The sequence below is a fragment of the Sciurus vulgaris genome (assembly GCF_902686455.1).
Source record: "Sciurus vulgaris genome assembly, chromosome: 14".
Taxonomy (NCBI): domain Eukaryota; kingdom Metazoa; phylum Chordata; class Mammalia; order Rodentia; family Sciuridae; genus Sciurus; species Sciurus vulgaris.
The window spans coordinates 83,967,184-83,978,424 of NC_136475.1; the positions used below are offsets into that span (position 1 = coordinate 83,967,184).

General features: G+C 34.9%; 1 protein-coding gene across 2 annotated transcripts in view; it reads left to right on the forward strand.

Moving 5' to 3' along the window:
• WDR35 (WD repeat domain 35) overlaps window positions 1-11,241 on the forward strand; it is a 56,216-nt gene that overhangs the window by 42,032 nt on the left and 2,943 nt on the right. The window contains exons 18-25 of one of the 2 annotated variants that reach the window (XM_079110920.1): window positions 1,509-1,645; window positions 1,949-2,152; window positions 2,905-3,051; window positions 3,695-3,827; window positions 6,406-6,516; window positions 7,483-7,647; window positions 8,516-8,656; window positions 9,332-9,488. In XM_079110920.1, coding sequence (XP_078967046.1) covers window positions 1,509-1,645; window positions 1,949-2,152; window positions 2,905-3,051; window positions 3,695-3,827; window positions 6,406-6,516; window positions 7,483-7,647; window positions 8,516-8,656; window positions 9,332-9,488 — 1,195 coding nt within the window. Of the gene's footprint in view, window positions 1-1,508; window positions 1,646-1,948; window positions 2,153-2,904; window positions 3,052-3,694; window positions 3,828-6,405; window positions 6,517-7,482; window positions 7,648-8,481; window positions 8,657-9,331; window positions 9,489-11,241 lie in introns of those variants that run through there. The other variant, XM_079110921.1, reaches the window with a different exon arrangement.

Consider the following 11,241-nt stretch of genomic DNA (forward strand, 5'->3'; position numbering starts at 1 on the left):
CTGGGAGCTGAGGTTGGGGTGGGTCCTCAGGGACCTTGTAGCCAGACTCTGGTGTTTATGCTTTATCCTGGAGTCAGTGGGGGAGGAAAGCGGGGGAGGGACATGATTGGGTTTCTGTTTGGAGAAGAATGACCCTGGCTTCCTGGGTGTTTGGGGCTGGTGTGGGGAGGTGTGGGACAGTTTCTGGAGAGAGTTGTCACATAGCCATTGAGTGACAGAATGGATTAGATCTCAGCTGTTTGAATCCAGGTCTCAAGCCCTTTCCTTAAATTCCTTCTTTGTGCTCCGGAGTTCCCCAGAGGACTTCACTTGCTTTAGTTATTGTGCTTTCCTTGCAGGGTGGGGGTTGGTGCCTGTGGCTGTGTTTACCTTTTCAAAGAACTCTCCTGTCTGGGATCACCCTCTGCTGTTTTGCACTCTTGGTCTGATTGCCTCCTGTGCTCCATTCTTCCATTCCTTGGGATGTGTAGAGTATCAGTAAGTCGACTCCACTGCCTTTCCTGTTTGGCCATTTAGCTAGCTCTTTCCTGAAAGGCAGGCCTTTGGTTGTTTTATTGTGTTAGTCAGCCTGCTGCATTATGATAGGAAAGTAGTGATGACAACTGGCCCTTTTTCTTTTCTTTCATCCCTTGGCTGCCTGACAGTACGTAACAACAGTTTTATTGCTTCTGGCAGGGAAAGAGTTGCTGAAGGGGTGACAGAGTGGAGGCTGCTGCATGTGTGTTTTCTGCGCCAGGAGAGGCCTGGGAGCACTCTGAAAGGGAAAGAGAATCATTTGGGGAAAAAAATGACGCAGAGGGAAACAGATCTGGGAAGGACCCTTCCACCATTGTGCACTCGTCCCATAGGTAGCCGATTGCTCAGGAAGGAGTTGACTTGTGTGTTTTGGATATTTTCCAAGTAACTTATAATATCCAAACATGGATATTTTAGTCAGCTTTTTCTGTGCTATGACCAAAAGATCTGACAAGAAGTCCTGACAATTAGAAGAGGAAAAATTTATGTTGGGGCTCACATTTTCAGAGGTCTCAGTCCATAGATGGCTGACTCCATTCCTTGGGGCCTGAGGTAAGGTGGAATATCATGGCAGAAGTGTATGGCGGAGGAAAGCAGCTGAGGACATATAGCACAGGGAAACTGAGGGAGACTCCCCCCACCATGGACAAAATACATACCCCAAAGGCACACTTCCAGTGTCCTAGCTCCTCCAGGCCCACCCTGCCTGCCTACAGTTACCACCCAGTTAATCCCTCCCAGGCAATAATGCATTGATTAGGCTAAGGCTTTCATAACCCAATCCCTTCTTCTCTAAGCTTTTGCATTGTCTCATACATGAACTTTTGGGGGACTCCTCATCTCTAAACCATAACAATGGGGATTTCTTTTCTTCCCAATTTTGCTTATAATGAGATGTAGGGTTTTTTTTGGTTCTATTTTTTAATTGTAAAAAAAGAAACATGCTCTACAAATAGCTATTTGAACCCTTTGTTTTTCATTTTTATTTTTAGAATCCAGAGCATCCAAACAAGGATTATATAATTAACTTTGAGATTCGGTCTTTGCGGGATAGTCGAGCATTAATTGAGAAGGTTGGAATTGAAGATGCATCTCAGTTCATAGAGGACAATCCACACCCCCGACTTTGGTATTTAAAAAACTCAAAACCTCTCAAGATGTCAGGTGCATGCTTTTAAAGTCCCAGCTCTGTCATCTCCTGATCTCTCCTGATGGGAACAGACTTTTCTTTGCTCTTCTTTTGAAAATATAGAAATTCATTTTAGATATGGAAGTCCTCAATATAAGAGAGACTAAAAAGTGATTGCATGTGCTAAAATAAATACTTCCCACCATGTTTACCAGAAACAATAGGTGTGATCATTGAGTTCTGGTTCAAGGCTTGTTTATCAGAAACTTTCGATAGGCATTCTCTTTCTTCTTTTTAATAAAGGCGACTACTGGCTGAAGCAGCACTTCAGAAACTGGATTTGTACACTGCAGAGCAAGCATTTGTGCGCTGCAAAGATTACCAAGGCATTAAGTTTGTGAAGCGCCTGGGAAATCTGCAGAGTGAGTCAATGAAGCAGGCAGAGGTGGTAGCCTACTTTGGTAGGTTTGAAGAAGCTGAAAGAATGTATCTTGATATGGACAGAAGGTAGGTGACAAAGGATCAGGTGTCACTCTTAGTTCATAATAGCTTACAAGTGGGAAATATGAAATAGATTATATCATGCCATTTCTTTTAAAAATAATTTTCAGCTTGGAGTACAACCTAGATATTCCATACATTAATTTATCTTTTATAATTTGTGGGTAGCTTGCTTCTCTGTTTTTACATTTATTGATAATTCACTATAGAGATTTTTTTCACTTAGTAGGAAAAATATTGATAGAACTATAGGGAGTAGGGACTTCTATCATTTATCATACAGCTCTTAATTTTGGTTCTCTTATTTTGGTTTAGGCCATTATTTAATTTTCCATTTCAGGAAGCATAAAATAAAAATCAAAGGTGTTATAGACTGAGTTTTATTACTTATTTTCATTTCTTATTCATATAAAATAACATACACACTTCAACTGGAAATATTCTAATTTTCATTAATGTTGTTTATCCTCCCCAGAAGATCCTTAATACACCTTAAGACCTGAAAAGAAAAGACTCCATCTCTTATTAATACCACAATGGGAATTATAGTTCCACATGAATTTTGGAGGGGACATACATTCAAACCATAACATCTTTATCTTCTCCATTGCATGTTACCTAGTCAGGCTAGTTCTAAAGTGTTTGAAGAGTTACCTTATCTGTCTGTATTCTCTTTACCTAGAACCATACCTAGCAAAAGGTAGACGCTCGATAAATATTTGTTGAATGGATGAGTGAATGAATGTCATTGGTTGCAGAGATCTCGCTATTGGCCTCCGACTGAAATTGGGGGATTGGTTTAGAGTACTCCAACTCCTGAAAACTGGATCTGGCGATGCAGATGACAGTCTCCTTGAACAAGCCCACAGTGCCATTGGAGACTACTTTGCTGATCGACAAAAGTGGTATGTAACCTATCTGAAGCACCTCATGCAACATTTAGCTTTGGAGCTAAATGTTCCAAGAGGACTTCCCTTGGAAATAGTGCTAGGGAAATGAAGACTATTCTCCTTAGTCCTAAAATTTAGATCTCTCTAGATTCACAATAGAAAACAAGAGATTCTTGGAATTGTGAAATGAGCACTGTAAAACTTTGGAGTTAGTAAACATAAAACTTGCACTTAGCTCCAGGAAGTTTTCCACTGAAATCACGTGTGTAATTCTAAGATATTATGTGATTTGTTTTTGAACAAAAAGTATATTTTATATTTTCTTGTTTTGTTATTATAGATTATTTTCAGGAATCATTGCTTTTATTCTTAAGTTTTCATTTTGATCAATGTGCTTATTTATGTCAGTGGGGATACTATAGTGGTATATCAGATTAAAATAATATTTCATAAGAATAGTCAAAGAATGTTACAACTAGAATATGCTCTGTGGTCTCTAGATTTCCCCTGCTAATTTATATGCTTTAAAACTATTGCATAACTGAAGATGATGACTTGGGTAATCCTACTACTGGTAAATCTAATGAACATTTTTGGTGGAAGGACTTATTTATTACGAGATTCACATTACTTTTAAAAGTTTTCTTTCTTTTCATAGGTTGAATGCTGTACAATATTATGTACAAGGCCGGAACCAGGAACGCTTAGCTGAATGTTATTTTATGTTAGAAGATTATGCGGGATTAGAGAATCTTGTCAGCTCACTCCCAGAAAACCACAAGTTGCTTCCAGTAGGTATTGCAAATTTTAGTTGTTGAAGTTGTTAGGTTACTTTGTTAAATTTTTATGTTATAGTCAGGAATTATCCTCTGTAATATAGAAAATTTTAGAAAATTAAAAATCTATCATTTTATAGTTTCTTAGACATGAAATAGTGCTATTATTTTAATTAAGAAATAATATATCAGTATTATAAAATATTTGAAAGTAGAGGGGAAATCGATTATATTCTTAATACTTTAACATATAGTCTTATATAGTTTCTTCAGTTTTATAAAATTGCTTTAAAACATTAGCTGATGGGCTGGGGTTTTGGCTTAGTGGTTAGAGTGCTTGCCTAGCATGTGTGAGGCTCTGGGTTTGATTCTCAGCACTGAAGATTAATAAGTAAATAAAATGAAAATCCATCAACAACTAATAAAAATATTTTTTAAAAAAGTTAGCTGAATACCTGAATTATTAACAGATGAAATGTATATTGTCAGGAATTTGCTTCAAATTAATCTGAAATTATTTGAAATTTACTACAACTTAAATTTAAAAAGATAGTTCAGCTTTTAGTAGGTTATATTAACAATGAAGTATTTAATGTCAAAAAAGAGAAACTGAAAGCAGAGTTCTTTAATTTGAATATTCCTCTTAAGCATCTTTTAATTGTTGAATATTGTTAATGTATTTGTATTTTATCTGTAAATCATTGAGCTGTACAATGCCTATGGAGTTGTAGCTCTAAACTGCAGGGTGTGGACATGTATCAGTTGTGAATTCCACCTCAAAAATTTTGTTAACTAATAAATAAGTATGGAATTGTTATAATTCAGTTTTCTTACTGTGAACTAGAACAGTTATTCCTATAATAATGGTATTGTCATTTACCTTTATTCTCAATCTTAAGTATTTTCTTGAGTAAGAAGGAAAACAAAATTACTTAGAATTCTGGGTATGGGCACCTGGATAGCCAATGTTAGTTGTGTCCTCTATTAGGTATGTCTGATGAAGTTAAAAAAAATGTTTCCCTAGAGGATCCCGAATAATAATATTACTAAGAAAATACTAAATAATTTTAATTGTAATAGTAACCAAATAACTAAAATAATAAATTTTAAGTTGTTCTATAAATTTTAAATCAAATTTTAGAGGAATTTTTAATAATATGAAAATATATACATAATAATGAAGTGGGAAGTACAGGATACAGAACTACATTAGTGTGGTCACTATACATATATAAACACACACATACACTCATAGGACAAAAATAGTAGGAAATTACACAGAATATTGAGAGGTTTCTTATGAGTAATGAGATTATGAGTAACTTTACTTTTTCATGTTTTATAATATTTTTTGCTACTAAAATGTATTATTTTTAATAAAAAAAGAAGCATTATTTTAAAAAGATAGTTGGATAAAAAACATACTTTTATATTGCCAAAAGTATTTTGGAAGTGGTGTGGGGATTGGGGAGAGAAACAATCTGGCTAAGTAGGAATGCTGAAACAAACAGAAATTTGATTTTCTGAAAGTGGGGATCATAGCCAAACAGGTAAGATTTGTCCTGGTGGTTCTCCTTACGTACCATAACTTCCCAGAGGAATTGTTTGGGTCTAGCTTCTTGAACTGATGAATGACATATTTCTCATTTTGTTTTGAGATGGGGGTCTCACTTTGTTGCCCAGGCTGGTTGTGTTGCTTTTAATCGCTGAGAGCAAAATGCCTGATATGAACAATTTAAAGTTTCAGAGGTTTCAGTTCTCTTGCTCTGGGCTGAGGTGAGGCAGAACGTCAAGGTTGAACGATGGCAGAAGAAAGCTGCTTAGTTCATGGTAGCTGGGAAGCAGAGAAGCAAGGAAGGGGCCAGGGACAAGATACACCCGTGTAGGGCACACTCCTAATGACCCACTTTCTTCAGCTAGGTTCCACCTCCTGCATACACTTTCTCTCGCCTGCCATAGTCCATTCAGCCTTAGATGAGATTAGCGCTCTCATGATACAATCACCTCCTAAAAGCCCCACCTCTGAACACTTGAGTCTTTGGGGAATATTCCAGATCCAAACTATAACACTGGTCTTGAACTCCTAGACTCAAGTGATCCTCATGAGCCTTGACTTTGTGAATACCTGTACCAAAATGTGCACCACCATGCCTGGTACGGGGGCATTTCTTTTTAGAGGTATTTGAGAGCTCTGGATGGGAGAATTTTTCTTATGCCTTTAATTAATGATTAGCATCCAACATACCACCAGCTCCCTTATGGGTCTTCTTTTTACCTGCTAGTGTGGGATATGTTTTGGAGCTTGACATTTCTGTGTACTAGCTACTGAGCTGAGAGAGGAAAGGTGTGTAGTGTTTTCAGAAACTGGTAAAAATCAGATAGATCCACTGCCTAAATCAGTGAAGTACTGGTTTTGTAGAGGGAGGTGATTTAGCATCTGTTCTGACTTACAGCCTCTGCCCTGTCTGTTTAAAAGAAAAATTCCTGTAACTACCAATTTAATTTTCATTTGTCCCTGCATAGTTTTGCTGAATTAAAATATAAATGATTTCCTTCGGCTGTGAAATCTGATAGTACTGTTTTGTCCTTACAGGAAATAGCACAAATGTTTGAGAGTGTTGGAATGTGTGAACAAGCAGTGACTGCGTTTTTGAAATGTAATCAACCCAAGGCAGCCGTAGATACCTGCATACATCTGAACCAAGTAAGGAGCTGAGACTTAATGTCTGTGCAGCTGGTTGTCTTAGGAATTTTAAAGTTGAAATAAAATTAAAATCACTGTCATGATCCTGTAGAGATTATGACAAGTGCAAGGGTTGGAGGGTTTGAAGGGAATTTTGTGAAAGGAGGCAGTCAGGTATTCCCCCTTAGAGTTGAAGCCTGAGAAAGTGTTGGAGTTTGCACATGCCTCTTTAAGTGCTACCTTGAAGGGTGACCACTCATTATTGACCTACTAACACAGTAAGGGAACATGAATAAACCTGTGCTTTTAGTCTGGCAAGTTTTTATCTGGAAGTAATTTCACAATTTTCTGCATTTTTTTAGGGTTAGGTTTTGTTTCCAAAGAAGGACCAATTAAATGGTAGGTCATTGCCTGAGGAAGGAATCTATTTACACTATCAATATTTGTTTTGGCAAATCGGTTTTCCTTTCCCTTTATAGAAAACATGTATTTGACATTTTTAAGAACTGAAATTTAACTAAAATGAAAGTATAGAATTATTATAGACACTGTTGACTATCAGTATATTCTTTTAAGTATTTTGAGTATTTTATAAAGCTCTATTTACTGTATAAAAAAATTTTAAATGTTAAATTTGAAATGATATTTTCTTAACTGAAATTAGATATTTTGCATTACTGTAAAGAATAAGAAAATGAATCTTTTTCTAGCATGTGCAAAAATAGAATTATAAAATTAATGTGATTATTAACTCCTTTTCTGTTGTACTTCTTAAAGTAGTCTTAGATCATTTAATCCTTTTGACATGGTTAGCTTATAGAACTTATAGTTTCTCTGAATTTAAGTGATTTTTAAAATCATATGTCATTTTTTTCTATTTTGAAGAAATATCATCAGTTATTACAAACTTAAAGTCTTAATGTATGAATTTTATGACACGTGAAATAGATACTTGGGTGACCAAATGATATCATTTTTTTCCCCTAGTGGAACAAAGCTGTTGAATTAGCTAAAAGTCATAGTATGAAAGAAATTGGATCCCTGTTAGCTAGATATGCATCTCACTTATTGGAAAAGAATAAAACTCTTGATGCCATAGAACTCTATCGGAAAGCCAGTTACTTTTTCGATGCTGCTAAACTGATGTTTAAGGTAAGGTAGCAATTTTGGTGAGTATTTGGTTTGTCCAGGTTATAATTTTTTTTTATATAGTACTGAACACATTTGCTATTTTGGGGGAGAACCAAATGTTTGTTACAGCAAACTTTCTGATTTTATGACTATGGTAACTATTTGTTGCTTTAGTATTACCTTTTACTAACAAGGGTATTTATTAATATTAGCAACTTATTGATTCCTAAACAATTATATATTTGGTACTGAAGTTAATAAAAACTTAAAAGAATTTGCTGGAACCACCAAGCACATATTTCCTTCATTTGGGCATTAAATGCTATTGATAATTCATTTTGAGTCCTTGCAATTATATAAATTTTAAAATGTTGCATTCTTGATAATATCCATTTGGAGGGAATAAAACTAACTAGAACAGTATTAATCTATGCAGATTTTACATTGCTTTGTTTTCCTGTTTGATTAATGAAAAAGGAAAAATTTCCCTCAAAATTATTTAAATAAACTTCTGAAGGATATACCATGTCAATGCCATTGTTCTTTGTGTACTGGGAATATTATTTTTAAAACCTTTGTGTGTGGAAGTTGCCCATCCCATCATGACTATCTTCATTCTGCTTTAACTGTTTAACACAGATAGTCTAAGACTGTTAATAGCTTTAACTCCACGGGCTGAATAGTGAGGAAAGAACTGAGTATTTATGTTAGTAGTAAGGAAAGGAAAATGGCTTTTAAAATATAAAACACAAAATAAATAGGTGGTATTTGTATTCCATCCTACTGGTCTTTTTTCTTTTTTAGATAACCAAATTTCAGTTAATTTTGAAAATGTTCTTATTTGTACAAATGTAGATTAAGAAGTATCTTCCCCAAATTCTGTTTAAAGATTGCTGATGAAGAGGCAAAGAAAGGAAGTAAGCCTTTACGTGTGAAGAAGCTCTACGTACTGGCAGCCTTACTTATAGAGCAGTACCATGAGCAGATGAAGAACGCCCAGAGAGGGAAAGTGAAGGGCAAGAGTTCAGAGGTGAGGTCACTTGAAGTAGCGTCCAATCATGTCGCCTGCTTAGGAGAAAAGACCCAACCTTTCTTTGTAGACAAGCCCTTTAATTTGTATATCTGCATTTGTTTACTTAAATGATACAAAGAAAGGTACGACTGATTTAGAATTAGTATTCAAATTTAGAAATTTCTACTTAGAAATATTGAAAATTATTTTCAATATTTTCTACATGAAAAATATATATTATTTGCTTTAATTTATTTTTGTTAATTTTTTTTTTACTTACCTAATAAATCTTCCTTTCTAATCAGAGAATTTAAAAAACTTAGGGGCTAGGGATGTAGCTCAGTTGTAGAGTGCTTCCCTTGCATGTGCAAGGCTCTGGGTTCAATTCCCAGCACCAGAGAACAACAAATAATCCAGAAATCTTTTTTAGAATATGTATATTATTTTAATGTATAAATGAATCTCATATTAACTTAAATTTAATCAATCCTATTTTAAAACTTGATCATACCAGTTTAACAGAATATGAATCATAATGGAAAAAATTGGAATGAAAGATTTATAATGATAACATCCGGTCTGCTGATATGTTCTGCCGGTTTTAGAGGTTACCCTCGTTGTAATGACAAGGTTGTGTGGTGGCTGGCACCGGGTGTTTGGGTTGACCCAAAGTGCTGTCTGCCTTTCTCACAGGCCACTTCTGCGTTGGCTGGCTTGCTGGAAGAGGAAGTTCTGTCTCCGACTAGTCGTTTCACAGACAATGCGTGGAGAGGGGCCGAGGCTTACCACTTCTTTATCCTGGCGCAGAGGCAGCTCTACGAGGGCTACATGGACACTGCGCTGAAGACAGGTGGGCGTGTTGGCTACATACACCGGGTGCCGGAAAGATTTCAGATCGAGTGTGAAGGGCCAACTCCTTCAACTTGTTTTTATATTTGTTTTGATAACATTTTTCACTATGGATTTATTTTCATATGTTTGAATTATGCTCTATATAATTTATTCCCCTTTTTGAAGTTTAAACAAATTTTTAATATGTAGCAGGCAGCATTTATAGTTCATAGAAATATCAGAAGTTTGAGATAAGCAAAAGAATGTGTATAGCATTTATATGCTGTCCATTCAAAGCTGGACACTGAGAGATCAGTCTGTATCCTTTTGGAGATATCTATATTTATATAAAACTTTTTAAAACATTTTTATAATATTGGGAGTGAAATAAGGCATACTTTTACTTTTAAAAATAATGTTATAAAATATTTTCATATTGTATACACTCTATGATATTTATCTTGTTTTTATAAAATGATTCTTAATAATTTCCAAAATGGAAAAATATAATAATAAATATTATATATTAATATATAGTATAATAATAAAATAAATAATAATTGATAAAATAATAAGTCAGAGATGATCACTAACATTTGGGTAAACTTCCTTCTGGTTTCTTCAGACCAGAGTTTGCTTTCCCCACCATCAGTATATTGTAATTATCCTCTTTCATTGGGAAACAGATCTGTATCACTTTTAATAGTTATATAATATTCCTGGTTATTTATGGACTATAATTTATAGAAGATTATTTACATGTAGTATTTGAATCTGGAACTTATTTTGGCTTTAACAGTATGCTGGAGTTTAGATATGTTAACTCCTAAGAACTAATTATGAGATCTGTGTTATAAACTAAGGCATATGAATGACTAAAACATTACTGTAACATTACTGCTTTTTTTAGCTCAGCACAACAGCAGTACAGACACTGTCCTGGCCATCCTGCCCGCCCTCTGTCACACTGGGTGGGCCGCTGCTGCTCATATTATCACCAACTGCACATCACCCCCTAATCCTGAGTAGTCATTAATCTGCATTCTGGGGAATGATTTTTTAAAAATCTTTCATAGAAATTCTTATTTGAATGTTTCTATAATTCTATAGTGATGTTTTTATTTTTGTTTTCACTGTTTGTATAAGAACTCTCGAGAGATTTTATAACATGAGTGTCTCTCATATGTGTTGATTCCCTAGCAGCAATAAGGTCATCACTAAGCCTCTCCCAGCCTTAGTTTCTTTTTATGTCAAGTGGGTAATAGTATCTTCCTCACAGTTGTTTCATTGACGAAGAGAGAAGTTCCTGAAAAGAAAAATCACTTGTCTGGTACCTGGACTTCCTGAGTAGTGACAGCATGATGATGATAATTAATAGTGCTTTTTGATCAGTCATGTTTCATATTTTTCACTTAGGAAGTTAAGAAGTCATTAACTTTAAGGTTATTACATATTATATTTTATTGTAACTTCTTAGTTAACTGAAAATCACTTATTAAATGTGTTATTCCCTCAGAGATTTGGAATTCTCCCTTAATGAATTTAAATTTCTATATCTAATCCCTTCCTAGACTATTATTTTCTATTTGTATACTTCTGGGCTGGTACTATCCTCATATTTATTTTTACATTTTAATATCTGGGATTTAAGCTATTACTCTTCTTTTTGAAGGATATTTTCTTGTGTTAGTTCATCCAGATCAACTTTACAATCTTTTTGAGGGTAGGAGGAGTTTAAGTGAAATCCTGTTGGACTTTGTATCAGAATTGCT